Below are 19,629 nucleotides of genomic sequence, written 5' to 3' on the forward strand. Positions count from 1 at the left end.
CTTTCAAGGCATACTTTATGGTTCTTGTCTGTACTCCATTGCACTCTCTCCAGGTATACTTTATGATCTTTGTCCATAGCCCATTACACCCTTTCAGGCATACTTTATGATCTTTGTCCGTAGCCTATTACACCCAGTCAAGGCATATTTTATGGTCTTTGTCTGTAGCCTATTACACCCTGTCAAGGCATACTTTATGGTTCTTGTCTGTACTCCATTACACTCTCTCAAGGTATACTTTATGATCTTTGTCCATGGCCCATTACACCCTGTCAGGCATACTTTATGGTCTGTCTGTAGCCCATTACACCCAGTCAAAGCATACTTTTTTGATCTTTGTAGAGCATTACACCCAGCCAATGCATACTTTATGGTCTTTGTCTGTAGCCCATTACACCCAGTCAAGATATACTTTATGGTCTATGTACCCTATTACACCTTGTCAAGACATACTTACACCGAGTGAACCCTATGGTATATCATCAGATGTGCAGTGATACCCATTATCTGTAAGTACAGAACTATGTATCCTCCCAAACCATTGACTGAACATTAACCAAACATTGTATAAAGATGGCCCTTATTGTAACCCTCTGCAAAAGAGGTACAGTAGTTTCATTCCTCATCTTGGGACTGTGGAAGGTGGTTAGAGGTCATATGTACACAAATTTGAAGTACAGGAGCAGTTTTGAATATTTTTAATGAAACTTTGTGCATGCAGTTGTAGCTGCAAGTCATATTAAGATTTTGAAATTGTTGGTTTGTGCCCCTAGAACCATGGGTGCAGGATAGGTCTGATGTTATGTGGGGTGTGGGATTGTAGGAGACTATATAATAAAATGCACAGGGATTAGCCATATTGAGTCATGGAAGTTGTGTAGCTCTAGCTGTATTTGGAAGTTCTGTGTTAACTTTTTCCATCTTGTAGAGACATAAAGTACTTGTAGAACATTAGTTGATATAACTGTAAGTTGTTTTCTGAAGTCCTCCAGATATGTTTTTTACCATATATTGATGCACCGTTTTAGTCTTCTAACTTCACTTCCTTTAAATATTTCATGCTAAATAGTGTTGTTGCATCCAGTATTGAGAAAATGAAACATTTCTCTGGTATTGATATATTGTATAATTGTATCAAGCCTTGGTTGTCAGATTTTTCCTTCACTAGATCAACTTTGACATGATTTAATTTTCATCGGTGGCAGGTGAAGTACCTTGTCAAGGAGATTGAAGAACTGCGAGGTGGTCGTATGGTAAAAGATGTAGCTGCTGTTGTAGAGGTCACCAGTTCCTCAGAAGTCATTAGTGGCAAACTTGTTACTTTTGGAAATATTGATGAGCTTCAGGAGCAAAATCAAAGACTCCTTGCTGCGCTCAGAGAACTCAGTGAAAAGCAGGAGGAGGATGAGAGGATGGCCATAGATTCCAAGTAGGTTTTGATCTCATTCATAACAAGGGGAGGAGGTAGAGATCTTAAATGAGAAAGTCAGTTATACAGTAATATTTATGGCTAAGCTGGGATTGGCCGAGGTGCAGTACATGTTTGGTATCATCGAAAACGTTAATTTAAGATTATTTTCATTATCTGCAAGGAATAATGATAACATAACTTCCTGGTTTATGCCCACAGATTGGGGCATCTGGCATTTAGCAGGTCTTTACAAATCCACTTGATTGATTTCCAGGACAAGCTCAGTTGAGTTCACCCATTTTAAGGTTTACAAGGTATTTGCTCAGGGCTAAATAATTTTAAAAAATTGAGAGGTTGAGGTCATGTTCATTTCGTAATGCTTTATGTTCTGCAAGTTGTATTATCTCCGATCTCACCACAGTATATATATCAGCACCTTTATTTTATGTTTATGTGTATCCCATTCTTAAGTTACATAACTGTCAGAAGTTTCTTTCATCTATTGATCCATTATATCACATGATTTACTGTCAAAATATGTTATTTCCATCTTGTAGTCAGTGTCAAGGCCAGTCTTGCATTTTATCAAACATATTTACTATTTAAAGCAAGTTTTGACAAGTGGGAAGTAAATATTTACATTTTAACATGTCAGTTCAAATCATAATATTTGTGCATAGATAGGATTTGTGGACTTTCAAGTCCTAACGGAGTTACACTTTTCGAGCTCTGAAAGCATCAGAGCTTGCTGACTTTAAATAGTGGGCCTGTCAAAGATTGGTTTTATGTATGTTGCCAATTTCAAGGTGACTAGGTGATAATTGGTAATAATTTAACTAGTGTGACTTTTTTAGAAAGGTGTGTTTGGAAATAAGAAGTTGGGTGGGGCCACAACACTAATAGTTGCTTTTGTTGTTGTGGGGTTTAACGGCATTTTTCAGCACACGATAGGCTATACATGGCGGCCAGTATTATTGGTGGAGGAAGAACCCGGGAAGACCCGAAAAGAACCACTGACCCACGAGAAACTACTGGCAAGCTTTCTCACATACCCACATTGGCTGAATCCGAGACTCGAACCGGCGCAGACAGAGGTGAGATGGCAGTGATCTGTAAAGGAGAGTGCTTTAGACCACTCGGCCATTCGGGGCCCCCAACACTAATAGGTATCATCATGTATCAACACTAAGGATTTTATTACTTCAGACCCTTGATGGGGGCCACATGGCTAATACATGTACATCAAACACTGTGTGGATTTTATTACTTCAGACCCTTGATGGAGGCCACATGGCTAATACATGTACATCACACACAGTGTGGATTTTATTACTTCAGACCCTTGATGGAGGCCAAATGGCTGATACATGTACATCACACACTGTGTGGATTTTATTACTTCAGACCCTTGATGGAGGCCACATGGCTAATACATGTACATCACACACTGTGTGGATTTTATTACTTCAGACCCTTGATGGAGGCCACATGGCTAATACATGCACATCACACACTGTGTGGATTTGATTACTTCTGACCCTCATTGAGGCCATGAGGCTAATTTTAGTATTGTTATTTACTGTTCCTATGGATTTTACTACCTTTTCCTCTCTGTGGGCACTTAAGATCAAAAGAAAACTGTTTAAAAAAGAAAGTCCTACAGTCTTTGCCCTCTCTGCCTCCATTGCCCACAGTGCTGCTCTCTACTGATCATACCAGTACTGGACAGACATTTGGGCCTGTACCACCATAGTATGGGTCCCATATTGACCAGGTCTGGAGAACCCCATGTTTCACATATGTTATCTTTCTATGATATCACATGTTTTTTGGTATTGTGCTGTTTGTGGATTTTCAGTAATGTTCTGCATAGCACCACCTGTCATTATACTTATCTTATATATACTGGAGTAACATGAGTTACTAGTTCTGCCTCATCAGGAAAAGGTTGATATCACTACAACAAATCAATTAACCAGTTTGGCCATGAAAACCTGCTTCTTTTGGTAGCTTCATTCCTATTGCGATCCCCACTCTCAATTGTATTGATGCTGGGGATGTTCAAGATCAACTATTATGCCCTGTTAGCACTTTACAATTCTATTTGGCCTCTTTAGAGGGAGAATGAAGAGTTATGTTATGAAGCCCCTCCCCAACCCTCATTCCCCCCATTACATTTTAAAAGCAGTAGTACATTGGATGCTATGTTGGTATTCATTTTCTTTGTACTGGAAGCCAGTCCAATGTAAATATTACCTATTCCAATATTTGGAGGTCTAGAACAGAAACCACATAGTCAGTCTAACACCCCAGTCACTTCGATCATTTTTCATATCTTCTTTTCCTTGAACCGCTCCAGTGGCCTAGTGGTTAGAGTGTCTGCCTCGGACGCAGGAGGTCGTAGGTTCGAATCCTGGCCGAGTCATACCAAAGACTTACAAAAATGGTACTAACTGCTGCCTCACTTGGCGCTCAACATTAAGAGGTTAGTGTTAGGACTGGTTGTCCTGGTGTCAGTATAATGTGACTGGGTGGGACATCATGCTACATTTCTTTGGCATGATGCCCCAGTGCTAGACATCACTATAAACTGCCACACTGCAGACATCGTAGCAATATGACTGAAAAATTGTTAAAGCCACGTTGAAAATCCAAATCACACACACACACACTTTTCCTTGAACTTTATGTAATGATAAAATTTCTTTTCTTCTTCAAGATTTGTACTTAAGGCCCCTGAGTAGTTTATAATAAGAAGTTAGGTTTTTATTGCACAATGTAGTTGTTCTAAGTATTGTTTGGAAAATGTTGAACACACAGCTAATGAACAGAAAATGTGTACAGACTGCTGTTTAAAGTAAAAATGTTTTAATAGGTGTCACCTATTTGAAACTGTGTATTAAGTTGCATCTGTTATTTGGTCTTTGAATGATTATCAGTTACTGCATTAATAAAACTGTCTTTGTTTGCTCACTGTCAAACAAGGAACCGAACCAGTCAAAGAAAAATTTAGAAAAGTAATTTCTCTTGTAAAAACTGATTATTACGAGAGTACATAAATAACAGGGCTTTATTATGGCACTTCAGACTTTCTTGCTGGAGAGGATAACTTGTGATTGCCATCCACTTTTTAATTGTGCAGTTTCTGGGCAGCATCAGCAACAAGATCAAAAATATTCAGCAGGCACGTCACACTCTGTCTTTTCAAAAAATTGGAGGCATATATAACAGAAAATTTGCTTCCATTTCTTTGATACAAGGTAGGCAGTAATGTGCTCAAGTGCCATTAAAACCCATAACAAAACAGAAATTTGCAACTTATAGCCGGATCAAAAGATTTCTGAAACATAATGTGGCAGCAGTGTTGCACCAAGGATCTGAAGAACAAGGGACATCCCCCATCCTCTGAATTAAAGGAATACACATTTTAAAAGGATAAAGGAAAAGGGTAGATAGATTTATTAGACTAAAAGTGCTACAGCAGGGCTAAAACAATGAGATAAACATATTGGGCACTAACATATTGTAATAAATGTTTTATCAAGGTCTCAAGTGTCTCATTGTAACATTGACTTGTTTGAAAATCAGGTCCACCTGAAATGAGCTGCACTGGAATATTCAGTTTTGGATCATGCTGTCATTTAGCTTTAGTCTTTATTCATTTCCCACCCACCAGACTTTATTTTAACAATTCTCATAATTATCTGAATTGAGTTTCTTTTCAAAATTGGTAATTCATTTATTAAATGACATATTGTGTATTTGGTAAATTTAGTCCCTTCTGTCATCGAATCCAGCCTCCAAATCAACTAAATTGTTGTAAGGCGAGGTGTGCTTTAAACCTAGAAAATATGTTATGCTATTGACCATCAAAGACTTGACATTGAAACTTGGCAGACTACCACAAAACTTGAATGTTTGGATGACCAAAGATGTTGTTATAAATGGTTATTAATTGCCATCTTACAGTTGTCATAGCCTTTAGTGAATTTGGCCATTTTATAGCACCAACATAAACATGGATGGACATGCATTTGAGAAAACTAGTAGGCCTATTTTTTTAAAAAGAATTCCTGATGAAAAGCCTGCCTAGGGAGTGCAAAAAAGTTCAGATTTGAGGGACATAGGACCAAAAAACATAAAAGAAACATGCAATCCTATACTCAGAATGCAACACTGCATGGTAGCCATGATTAAGTGAGATTACAGTTGGGGCAGCCATATTGGAAGTCTGCTGCAAGAATTTGCATCTCCACATTCTCTCTTAAATCATGTTTGTATCATTTAAATCATGTTTGTATCATTTAAATCATGTTTGTATCATTTAAAACATGTTTGTATCATTTAAATAATGTTTGTATCATTTAAATCATGTTTGTGTCATTTAAGTCATGTTTATGTCATTTAACACATGTTCATATCATTTAAATCATGTTTGTATCATTTAAATCATGTTTATGTCATTTAACACATGTTTGTATCATTTAAATCATGTTTGCATCATTTAAATCATGTTTATGTCATTTAACACATGTTTGTATCATTTAAATCATGTTTGCATCATTTAAGTCATGTTTGTATCATTTAACACATGTTTGTATCATTTAAATCATGTTTGTATCATTTAAAAGATAATTACATTTTTATATCCAATAGGGAACTTTTTGAAAAGCGGATTTCAAATTTAATGACAGTATTCAGGGTCAAACTTAACTAAACTATTTTTAAATAAGCTAAACTATACTACAGCCCCTACTCTCGTCACAAATATTTTTATTGTTATTCATACCTTCATAACTTATTTGAGTTTAATTTGATTGTTTGGAGGAAATTAAAGTATTTAAATGCAAGCTGTGCATTTTTGAAGTAAAGAAGAAAACTTAGGTGTGAATAAAGAAGATACAAGATGAAGAGAATTAAATACAAAAGCTCAGTTTGAGAAAGAAAAAGAATTGTTGAGAAAAGAATCAGAAAATGAAATTGTTAAGCTCATGGTAATTACTTAACAGTGAGCTAACATAAGGAAAATAAAAAAGACATAAAGGGTGCAGATATAGCACAAATGATGATTGAAACAGCTAGAATGAAGCCTGTAAGTTTGAGAAAAGAGATAGACCATGTAGGAGATAGTCATCAAAAAATTGAACAAGTCTGTGAAAAGAGATGGACCATGCAAGAGAATGTTATAGAAAGATTGAACAGACGTAAAGACAGTTGTTGGAGAGAATGTTGTTCAGAATAGTAGCTCAGCAAAGAGAAAAAATAATGAAGACATTCCACTTTTTGGAACAAAGCAAAATATGTATGTAACACTTTTGACCATGTCATATCTTCTCTATATTTAAATATTTCATGTATTACAGGCTTGGGCAAAATCTGATGATTTTCACCAGGACCAGCTTGTTGCTAGTTTTTATTTCAGTTGTTTCAGTTTTATGTTGCAGTTGATCTTTTCTTCCCAGGCCTTGAGTTTGTTTTCATTTGTCAGCACCCTTCTGTGTAATTTTCTTGAATTTTGTTGAATATTGTGCGCATGTGCGGTGCTTCCATAAATGTATCCCCTTTGCTGGTACCGGTGTTAGGGCAGGCATTATCCTTTACAAATTTGTTTCTGTTATTTGTTAGTTCTGGTAATTTTCTTTCAGCCTTTTAGGATGCCAACAGAAGTTGGCAAATGTGGCATTAAAAAAGGTACAAATAAGTTGCAAACAACCTGATCCTTGGATTGTTGTTTTCTTACAGGGGCACTTAACAGAATTTTTAAAAAGTCACTTCCAGACATAGGTTTCATCCTTGTATCAGAAAAGGAGACAAAACATATGCAATCAAAGCAAAGCATGCACAAAAGTATAAAGCATGAAACAAAAATTTTCTCACCGATAGCATGCATGTGTTAATGTAATGTACATTGTATAATGTAGGGACTGCAAAATTAATGATAGTTAGAGATGTTTTTAGATGTGCACACTATTCTTAGAATGTTGATCTACCAGTTGGAGAAGGGATTGAGGTTTCGGGAAGTTGTGGCACGGGTATAATAAACTGAGAAAAGCATGAAGTTCACTGCAGGTATCCTGTCTGATAGTAAAGAAAAAGGCAGAGCATTGAATCTGTTTCTTTAGCTTCCATTTATGTATCTTTTTTCAGGACAAGAGAGCTTAAAGAGCAACTGGACACAGCTCTACAGGAACTGGATGAATTAAAGGCAGCACGTGGAAGACAAGCTGAGCTTGTAAGTAAATAGTTTTTTATGTTTAAGTCTTAGTTCACTTATCCAGTGGGTAAATGTTACAGAATATTTACACATCTGGAAGAAAAAACCCACTAGCCACTTAGGATGAACTGAACCCACAATACTTTTTTCATATTTATTTACTCACTGAACTACACTGAGTCACCAGCATGGCTGATTGTTCATTACCAGACTGTCGCTGAATCAGGTTCATTTTACTTTCTGTGTCCAATGATTTCCATCCCTCACCATTACTTATTGTTTGCTCATTAAGTTTCTCAAACCCCATTGTCAGTGGTGTTACCTGCCTACCGGGAACATTGTTTGGAATCCATGTTGCAGCTTAAGACATAGAAACAGTTTTTTTATATTATTTTCGCTTTGATTAATTATTACATGGATGATAATTTGTAAAATTCATTTAAAACCTGGAAATCCTTGTATCCAGGTCCAGTAAGTTACATTACATTCACCTTGGAAGTAGGATTACATCTTTAAAATCTGTGTATTTTCAAAGCATGTTCAACAACAAAGAAAGATCAGATGTAAACATCATGACCTTGTTTCATATCCCATGGCATCAACTCCATGTTCTAACAAAGTCAATGTATTTTTGTAGGAGTTCAAGTTTTGAGGAGAAGATTATTGTTGCAATCTGGACTGTGTCTTGATGAAGAACTTATAATAATGAAACAAAAAAATTAATGATGCAGAAATTACAAGAATATCCTAATTTTCTTAAAGTAATAATAAACTTAAATAAAAAGCAGATTCAACTAGTTTCAAAATTACATGTGTATAAAGTGCATAATTTTAAAGAATGTGGATGTTAATCTGATTTTCATTCAAAATGATCTTACACACAATGTTAGCTTACTTTTTACATTTTTATACAGCTGAAGGAAAAGACAAACATTGCATAAACATCGGATGCCGAGTTGAACTCAAAATTACACTTAAATACTGTAGTAAAATGTGCCTTAGCTTTATGCTGAATTCTTATATATATATATATATATATATATATATATATATATATATATATATATATATATATATATATATATATATATATATATATATATATATATAATGTATATATATATATATGACACGAGCAAGCTAAGGATATTTTAAGTTATTATAATTTGATTAATATGTTGTTTTAATTCAATTTATTAATACTTTATGAAAATGAAATGTCATGACATGTAAAGTACACATCATTAATGGTTATGTGTTAGGATGGAAACAAGATCAGTGTACATGTGATTAAAAAATGTATTCTTTTAAGTTGTGTATCACTTCTGCCTTGCAAAAACCAAGTTAATTATGGATCAGTAAAAGTTACTTTGCCATAACAAATTGGCCCTTGGTTTTTTCTTATGTAAATAAAAGCCATGTTTATTGATCATCTCCTTGTATATCTTAAATTTAAATGGTCTGCAAACACCTAATGGAATCATTTGTTTGCAAGGGCCAGGGAAAAGGGAGAATACTCCATCAGTGCCTCTTTAGAAAGCTTCATCACTGTGTTGTCAGGAAAAACACACTTACTTGGATTGAAAACTTTCTCTTCAAATGTACATGAGAAGTTGTTTTAGATGATATCAGGTTCACCTATACACAAATCATGTGAGGCATCTCCGGAGGTGCATTTTTGGATCCACATCTATTCTTGGCATATATCATTGACCTGCCATCCATGCCCAGATTCTTTGTGGATAAATCCTTCTTGTAAAGAACAGTTTGTTCCGCCAGTGATTGGTCTACCATTCTGAAGGACTTGGACAATCATCTGGAGTGGGTGTCAGTTTGGCAGATGCGTTTAAATCCAGATAAGCGCAAGGTCTTAAGGACCACTAAACATACCACCCAATTCTTGCCCACTACACCATCTATGGATATACTATGAAGGCCTCTAGTACAAAATATGTTGCAGTCTCCATCTCTAACGAACTCTTTTGGAGTAAGCACATTTACAACATCGTTGAAAAAAGTAAACTCTATCCACCATGGTTTCCTTAAGGTGTAACACAAGAGACAGACCCTACACAAGCCAAGGAATAAGCCTTATTAGACCCATACTTGACCATTCATAGACAGACCCTACACAAGCCAAGGAACAAGTTTCATTAGACTCATACTTGACCATGCCTAGACCGACCCAACACAAGCCAAGGAATAAATACTTGACCATGCCAAGATAGACTCCACACAGTCCAAGGAACAAGCCTCATTAGACCCATACTTGACCATGCCTAGACGGACCCTACACAAGCCAAGGAATAAGCCTCATTGGACCTATACTTGACCATGCCTAGACAGACCCTACACAAGCCAAGGAACAAGCCTCATTAGACCCATACTTGACCATGCCTAGACAGACCCTACACAATCCAAAGAATAAGCCTCATTAGACCCATACTTGATCATGCCTAGACAGACCCTACACAAGCTAAGGAATAAGCCTCATTAGACGCATACTTGGCCATGCCTAGACAAACCCTACCCAAGCCAAGGAATAAGCCTTATTAGACCCATACTTGATCATGCCTAGACGGACCCTACACAAACCAAGGAATAAGCCTTATTAGAACCATACTTGACCATGCCTAGACAGACCCTGCTCAAGCCAAGGAATAAGCCTTATTAGACCCATACTTGACCATGCTTAGACGGACCCTACACAAGCCAAGGAACAAGCCTCATTAGACCCATACTTGACCATGCCTAGACATACCCTACACAAGCCAAGGAACAAGCGTCATTAGACCCATACTTGGCCATGCCTAGACATACCCTACACAAGCCATGGAATAAGCCTCATTAGACCCATATTTGACCATGCCTAGACAGACCCTACACAAGCCATGGAATAAGCCTTATTAAACCCATACTTGACCATGCCTAGACAGACCCTACACAAGCCAAGGAATAAATACTTGACCATGCCTAGACAGACCCCACACAAGCCATGGAATAAGCCTCATTAGACCACACTTGACCATGCCTAGAGCAGGTACACTGGCCAGAATGTGACATCAGTAACATTGAAGTACTCCAGAAATGAGCAGCCTGATTTGTTAAACATATTTACCAGTGGACTAGCAGTAAAATCCTGGGATGGGAGAGACTGATAAAGAAGGGACAAGCATGGGGTGATCACACTCTACTGGATCACTACCTAGTTGACATACAATCCATTCAAACCTCATAGCTACTTTATCTACGACTTGAAGAAAAAGCATGAGTTACTGATAATTTCAGACAACCTCATCATCTACAAGAACAGCTTCCTCCTTATTCATTAATCATGTAACAGCTTCCCAAAAAACACGATTAGCCAGCCTACATCGAAATCCTTCCAACTAGCGATATTTAATATCAGCAATCCTGTTTTTTTATGTTGTTAATATTCAGTAAAAAAATAGTATTTTAACATTACACATTTCATAAGGGCAGTTATACTCGGATATGTTGGAAGCAATTAAGGAAGATTATGATGATAAAGTTATATGACAAGAATGCAGTACTTGTTTGAAATGATGTTTCAGCACTGGATTATTTTATTACATTGCCTCACCTGTGAACATCAATACATTTTTATATCAATTTTCAGGTGTGAATGGTGATTACCTTGCAGCATATTCAAGCATATTAAACACAATAGCAGATTTGTTGCTGTAATCAGCATCAAGTATGGATAAAGATTTATGTGCTTGAGACACTTTTCCAACTTCATAGCCAAACATAATCTCCTGTTTATGGTAGCAGATATGTTTTTTTGATCAAAGTCAAAATAATGTTCCCAGACACAAAAAATTGCACAGAAATTCTCGTACGAACTGATGGAAACTACTCGCATGGTGATTCAAGTCTTGGGTCCTCATTGGGTCAAGAATATCAAAGACATATACCACAAAAAAAAATTAGTGATTTGCATTGAAAATTCTTCCATCTTGAAGTAAAATCTCATGACCTGATTTTGCAAATCTCTTGATTTGTCAGAGGCCAACTTCTCTGATCTGTCACATGTATGTATATTTTATGCATCAGTTGCTGTATTCAGTTGAAACATGGAAATAATCTTTTAGGTCTAAAGCTTACACTTTGATATGCTGAGGTCTAGAGTTTATACTTTGATATGTTGAGGTCTAGAGATTATATACTTTGATAGACGGAGGTTTAGAGTTTATACTTTGATATACTGAGGTCTAGAGTTTATATTTTGATGTGTTGAGGTCTAGAGATTATACTTTGATAGATGGAGGTCTAGAGTTTATACTCTTATAATGAGGTTTAAAGTGTATACTTTTATATACTTAGGTCTACAGTTTATACTTTTATATGATGAGGTCTGCAGTTTATACTTTGATACATTGAGATCTAGAGTTCTTACTTTGATACAATGAGGTATAAAGTTTATGCTTTCATATACTGAGGCCTACAGTTTATATGTTGATATGCTGAGGACTAAAGTTTATACTTTGATATACTGAGGTCTAAGTGTATACTTTGATATGATTAGGTGTAAAGTTTTTTCTTGGTAAATTGAGAGGTTCTGTTTTTGCCTGTATAAGAAGCAAGATGTTTTAGTTCTCTCAACAATGTTAAAGTTTTTAAAGGTCCTATATCTTTTACAATAGTTGCAGTATTCTACTTAAACTCTCAGAGATAGTGTTAATATAGCGTTGGTGTTTGCGCCTTGGTTTGCTAGAATAGCGGTATCCAACCCTTTTTGGCTTGGGGGCCAAAAAAGATAAAAATGCTTAATGTTGCAGGCAGCATGAGCAACACAGTGTGAAGGACTGTGCTGCCTGTGGCCCATTTGCTGTGGGTTGGACATGCCCCTGCTAAGAGTTCCTGACTCGATTCTGAAAACAAAAAACTTGTATCATCCATTATCAACGGTGTTAATTTGGTTAAAGCAAGTTACATGTCTTCTGCATTAGTTGCTGTATTCAAATGAAGTTTTTGAGTGATATTACACTGTATATCTAAATTATGTACCATGATTGATGTGATTGGAGTTACTGAAACAATTATTTGTCCTTTCCTGAAATTTCTTGTGCATGAAGGACCTGCAACTTTACAAAGTTCCTGGTCCTTCAGAAAATATAATAGTCCTCCAGACTTGCTTTTCATATGCTCATAACAATTTGAGTTGGTTGACCAAAAAATTATCATTTAGATTTCATTGAGAGTTAATGTGTTGTTTCTTGAAGAAACCTTTCATTTTTTTGTGGAACATTTCTGTTGGAATTAAATAAAGCGTTAATGCATGGCATAATTAAATCGAACATGTTATTTAGTTTGTATAGCATTTTCAAGAAACATTACCATAAAAGTAAATTGGCTCTTTTAAAGAAATTTGTCAACGTTTTTGTTCATATGTGTAGATCCTAATGGTTGTTGATAATATATTTGCATTAGAAAGTAGAATTAATTAATATTTGTTGATTTCTGAGAAACTGTATATGATGCATGACACACGACATTGTTAAAAAATGTAATACATACTAAGAGTTTTTAAATTACAACACTGAAGTCTTTATTTTCAAAATGTTGATTTTTTCCCCTGTAGGTCGAGTCTATAGTGAGACAGCGAGACATGTATCGTGTTCTACTTCAGCAAGGAGACTCTGTGGTAAGTATGTAGGGATTGAGGGTTAGCCTGGCAGTGATGATGCCAGGAAAATTGTCTCCAAATTGAAATGGTATTCTCATCCACATGTTATAGTTTTGCCAGGTTAGTGAGGAGTTATAGTCACTATTTTGATGTCAGCAATTTATGGTTTTGGTTGTAGATTTTCATTGGCATATATTTCCTTCAGATTCTCATCATGATTACAGCGCTAATACAATTCATTCTTTGACATGACCACTCACCCCTTTTACCTTGTGGTCAAGGTCACAAAGAAAATTTGCATTATTTCCTATGGATTTGTTTCATACTTGGAATAAATCATCATGAAGCTACAAAATATTCATTTGATATGAGCACACATGCTCCTTTGATATTAGGGTCAAGGTTATAGTCAAGGAAAGTTTGCAAAATTTGCCTAAATCCATTGATAGATTTTCTCTGTATGGGAATGAATCATTATGAAACTGAAGCAAGTCATTTTATACACACTTTCTTACCTCTTTCATTTATAGGTCAAGGTCACAGTCACAGAAAATTAGCATCAAGGTTTTTTCTTCTCATCTTCACACATTTACTAAACCCTTTGATGTATTTATTCATACATTGGATGAATCATTATGAAGCTAAGACAATTAAATTCTGTGAAATGCTTGCTCAGTTTTTATATCTTACAATCAAATTCACTTGTTTTACAGCAAATATTTGACTATTGACATGCATGTCTGGTCTTGTTCTTTTTGCAGTGTTAAAATTAGGCTACTTGCATACAATTTATCTGCACAACAATAATTTTTGCACTTGTTGGGCTCATAAGCAAGGATACAGTTAGTGCAAGAAAATTGGGGAATATTTGTCTTATATGCATACTCAAGTAATGATAATAGTGTGATTGTTTAATCAAATGACTTTATTTTAAATTGTGTAAATTTGTTTTACTTGTAGTCTCCACTCAGCCCAGCTTTGACATCGACACCCTTCCCAGCTAACAAATCAAGAAGTCCTGCCACACTAGGGCTGGAATCAAGTCCAGAATTGGGCAAAAAACTGGAAGAGACCACCGCTGCTCTAAAACAGTTGCAGGCAGAGTTCGCTACGTACAAAAAGGAGAAGGCAGAAAATGAAAAGTACAGTAGACATACTAAGCCGTTCAGTTTACTTCTCAATAAGATACCTCACTGTGACGAGGCCTCTTTATTATTTCCTTATCTAGAATAATCCATTCCTGGTTGGAGCATGACTAATAAAAGCTGTAATAATTGACTGCAGAAGAGCATTGGATGACTATATGTGTATTTTAATTGTAATACATTTTTTCAATGTAATTTTAAAAAAATGAAAGGTTACTCAAGTGGGAGAGATTGCTCATAAAATGATACATTATGTGTATCATCACACTGAACTGGGGAAGAGATTGCACATAAAATGATACCTTATGTGTATCACTATGAACTGGGAGAGATTGCACATAAAATGTTACATTATGTGTATCATCACACTATGAACTGAGGGAGAGATTGCACATAAAATGAATGATACATTATGTGTATCATCACACTATGAACTGTGGGAGAGATTGCACATAAAACGATATGCTTGCAGCTTCTGTAACGGTACTTCCATCCATCCAGCCAGCCATCCTTTTGTGATGCATTACCTTTTTCTCTATAACTTAAAAGCCATTTGAGATTAAGGTATGAAACTTGGTACATCCGTACACCATCAGAAGAAGTCATGTCACCATATGGGGGTGATGGTGGTGTCATTGTCAAGATCAAGCTTAGTTTTGTACCTTTTCCATCACACTTGCCTTTTGTTCTGTTATTTTATAGCTGTGTGAGATTTAGGGATGCAACTTTGTATCGTTATGAACCATCACTAGGGGTGTGTCACATACTATCTTAAACATCAAGTTGAAGTTGTTGCCATAGTGAAGGTCATTATCAAGGTCAAGGGCATAGCAGAGTATTATACCTTTTTCATAACACTTTCCATTCTGCTCTGTAACTTGAAAGCCATTTGATATTTGGGGATGTAACTTTGCTTACTTTTATGTCATTACTAGATGGTTTATTTTGTACCAGATTGGGATTACTAACGTCAAAGTCACAGATCAGTATTTTGGTTTTCTATCACACGTATCATTGCACTAGATATCTTAAGTTGTTGAGATTAGGGGGTCTGTTAAAATATTTTTGACATATTTGTGAAAAAAGATTCATGAATTGAAACAAAATTCAGATTTAAATATCACATAATCTGGCAAGCTCAATTTCCAGAATAACAGACTAATGCATCAACCTTTACTAATAGTTTTAAACAATTACTCGAAGGAGGATAAATTGTTACATTGAAATTCACATGTTCCAGATATGTATGGTGTTTTATTTTATTTTCTATTTTTTTTGTTAGAATTGAGAATGAGCAGATGGAGAAATGGAAAGAAGAACTGGCCAACTTCAGAGTTCAGAATGCTAAGCTTTCCTCACAGGTAACACTTAGAACAAACCTAATGCTCAACATCTGTCAACATTATGGATAAAGGTTTGTTAAAATCATACTCCGCAAATCGTTACCTAAAATATTGAATCCTCACTCACTTACCTTACTTATTTATTTTACTTTGCTATGAGACTTTAACCTGCTGTTATGAAGTAGAGCAGATTTACTGTACTACTCCCAGCAGTAGATTCCTGCTCCACGTTTTTACTAAACTGTCACATTTGTTCCAAAAAAATAATCAGAATTGCTTAGTGAAATGGTCAACTGGTCATCCTCTGGTGACCTTCAGAAATGCATTAGCTTTCCTCCTGTTACCTTTTATCCTAATATATTTTGATCATGTAACATTTTTTTGAACAAGAAGCCAGTGTTTAGAGTAAAAATGTTTCTTAATGTGTGTGTGATTTTGGATTTTAAACCATAGCTTTAACAAATTTTCAGTCATATCACTATGATGTCTGCATTGTTGCAGTTTATAATGACATTTAGCACTCGGGTATCATGCCACAGACATGTAGCATCATGTCCCAGCCAGTCACATTATCCTAACACTCAGGTTCTAACCCATGACCTCCCACGACTGAGATGGATGCCATAAACACTTAGGGCCACAGGAGCATTCTAAAATGTTTCTTTGATACTATCTACCTGATCATAATATGGACATACCTTACTAAACCCTCCCTATTGTTAAAGCCATGCACTTACGCTGCTGTTGTAACTGATGAGTTACAGGATTTGATAGCAATCTGCCCATTGTATACCTATTTCATCTGACTTCCATCTAGCCCTTTTGTTGCTACAGCAAACCAGTAGATGGGATTAACATATTTTGTACCTTGGAAGTGCCAGGTTTGCAAGGGTTGTGGATGTACTATTAATGCATTATGGTCAGGTAGGTATTGAAGAATCAAAGTTTGCTCTAAATCTCATATTCCAAGTATAGTATGTATAGTACTCAACTGTTGTTTCTCATGATACAAAAGGACAATAATATATCGGAGATGATTGATAATTATTTCATTTTACAATGCATTAAAAGGTACGATATCCACATACAAAGACTTTCAAATGTTTATCGAAATAGATGTTACTACCTTTGTATGTCTAACATGAATATAAAAGGAATTTGGAGTGATACCTTCATCTATTTCTCTGATTAAGTTTTATGTTTAGGTCACTGTGGAGAGGCAATTTTGTTTTATAAATGCATTTCTGTACTTGCTATTTTTCAAAACATTAAATTGTTTTATTTGTAAATGCAGCTTGGTAACATAAATGAAATTAGTATAGTTGGAGTTTGCAGCTTGGTAACATAATAAATGAAATTATTATAGTTGGAGTATGCAGCTTGGTAACATAATAAATGAAATTAGTATAGTTGGAGTTTGTAACTTGGTAACATAATAAATGAAATTATTATAGTTGGAGTATGCAGCTTGGTAACATAATAAATTATTATAGTTGGAGTTTGCAACTTGGTAACATAATAAATTAGTATAGTTGGAGTATGCAGCTTGGTAACATAATAAATTAAATTATTATAGTTGGAGCTTGCAACTTGGTAACATAATAAATGAAATTGTTATTGTTGGAGTTTGCAGCTTGGTAACATAATAAATAAAATTATTATAGTTGGTGTTTGCAGCTTGGTCACATAATTAAAGAAATTGTTATTGTTGGAGTTTGCAGCTTGGTAACATAATAAAATTATTATAGTTGGTGTTTGCAACTTGTAACATAATAAATTATTATAGATGGAGTGTGCAGCTTGATAACATAACAAATTATTATAGTTGGAGTATGCAACTTGGTAACATAATAAATGAAATTATTATAGTTGGAGGATGCAGCTTGGTAACATAATAAATGAAAGTATTATAATTAGAGTTTGCAGCTTGGTAACATAATAAATGAAATTATTATAGTTGGAATATGCAGCTTGGTAACATAATAAATGAAATTATTATAGTTGGAGTATGCAGCTTGGTAACATAATAAATGAAATTATTATAGTTGGAGTATGCAGCTTGGTAACATAATAAATGAAATTATTATAGTTGGAGTTTGCAACTTGGTAAGATAATAAATGAAATTATTATAGTTGGAATATGCAGCTTGGTAACATAATAAATGAAATTATTATAGTTGGAGTATGCAGCTTGGTAACATAATAAATGAAATTAGTATAGTTGGAGTTTGTAACTTGGTAACATAATAAATGAAATTATTATAGTTGGAGTATGCAGCTTGGTAACATAATAAATTATTATAGTTGGAGTTTGCAACTTGGTAACATAATAAATTAGTATAGTTGGAGTATGCAGCTTGGTAACATAATAAATTAAATTATTATAGTTGGAGCTTGCAACTTGGTAACATAATAAATGAAATTGTTATTGTTGGAGTTTGCAGCTTGGTAACATAATAAATAAAATTATTATAGTTGGTGTTTGCAGCTTGGTAACATAATTAAAGAAATTGTTATTGTTGGAGTTTGCAGCTTGGTAACATAATAAATAAAATTATTATAGTTGGTGTTTGCAACTTGGTAACATAATAAATTATTATAGATGGAGTGTGCAGCTTGATAACATAATAAATTATTATAGTTAGAGTATGCAACTTGGTAACATAATAAATGAAATTATTATAGTTGGAGGATGCAGCTTGGTAACATAATAAATGAAAGTATTATAATTAGAGTTTGCAGCTTGGTAACATAATAAATGAAATTATTATAGTTGGAATATGCAGCTTGGTAACATAATAAATGAAATTATTATAGTTGGAGTATGCAGCTTGGTAACATAATAAATGAAATTATTATAGTTGGAGTTTGCAACTTGGTAAGATAATAAATGAAATTATTATAGTTGGAATATGCAGCTTGGTAACATAATAAATGAAATTATTATAGTTGGAGTATGCAGCTTGGTAACATAATAAATGAAATTATTATAGTTGGAGTATGCAGCTTGGTAACATAATAAATGAAATTATTATAGTTGGAGTTTGCAACTTGGTAAGATAATAAATGAAATTATTATAGTTGGAGTATGCAGCTTGGTAACATAATAAATTATTATAGTTGGAGTTTGCAGCTGGTAACATAATAAATTAGTATAGTTGGAGTTTGCAGCTTGGTAACATAATAAATTAAATTATTATAGTTGGAGTTCGCCAGTGAGCAGAAGAAGGTACTGCAGAGTAATTCTGAGAGTTACAGGAAGGAGATTGCACTGCTTCGAGAAAAGTCACAGAAATACTCCAACTCAGTTGCCAAGCATGAACAGACAATCAACACACTAAGGGAGGTAAGTTTAACTGTTCCTTTTTGTATGTTCTGTTTAAACTTTCATAATTGTGCATTAATGATTCATACAACATAGTTTCAGTGACTCAAACACAGTTGTTTATTCCATATTTTATATGAAATTATTCTCAAGACTGTGATCATTGGGTACATGCTCTCATCCCAGCAAAATGTCTATAATTCATTTGTTTATTTTCTATTATGAAGTTGTGATTATCTCCATTAGGATCTGATGGTAACACAGGAGAAGCTTGCACGGGCTGAGGCACGGGTCCAGAACCTGAGTCTGGAGAAAGACTTGGTGAAAGGGGCAGAGCAGCGACTTGTACAGGAGCTGGATAGCATCCGCAGGGAAAGGCATTCACAGAGCTTGGTCCTAGCTAACCTGCAGGCCATACAGGTACAGACATAAAGATAGACAGAAAACATTACCTCTTAATATGGTCCTTGCCAAACTGCAAGTCAGGCAGGCAGGCAGACAGACTGAGCAGTGGACATCATAGAACAAGGTCATCACCATC

General features: G+C 35.1%; 1 protein-coding gene across 4 annotated transcripts in view; it reads left to right on the forward strand.

Annotated features, from left to right (window-relative positions):
* LOC149807038 (nucleoprotein TPR-like) overlaps nt 1-19,629 on the forward strand; it is a 293,006-nt gene that overhangs the window by 54,929 nt on the left and 218,448 nt on the right. For all 4 annotated transcript variants that reach the window (XM_089960984.1, XM_089960994.1, XM_089961010.1 and 1 more), the window contains exons 16-22: nt 1,206-1,429; nt 7,559-7,643; nt 13,231-13,293; nt 14,236-14,417; nt 15,703-15,781; nt 18,966-19,109; nt 19,335-19,508. In XM_089960984.1, coding sequence (XP_089817110.1) covers nt 1,206-1,429; nt 7,559-7,643; nt 13,231-13,293; nt 14,236-14,417; nt 15,703-15,781; nt 18,966-19,109; nt 19,335-19,508 — 951 coding nt within the window. The remainder of the gene's footprint in view (nt 1-1,205; nt 1,430-7,558; nt 7,644-13,230; nt 13,294-14,235; nt 14,418-15,702; nt 15,782-18,965; nt 19,110-19,334; nt 19,509-19,629) is intronic.

This window comes from Sinohyriopsis cumingii, chromosome 1 (assembly GCF_028554795.1).
Source record: "Sinohyriopsis cumingii isolate HCF-2022 chromosome 1, ASM2855479v2, whole genome shotgun sequence".
In the NCBI taxonomy this organism is placed as follows: domain Eukaryota; kingdom Metazoa; phylum Mollusca; class Bivalvia; order Unionida; family Unionidae; genus Sinohyriopsis; species Sinohyriopsis cumingii.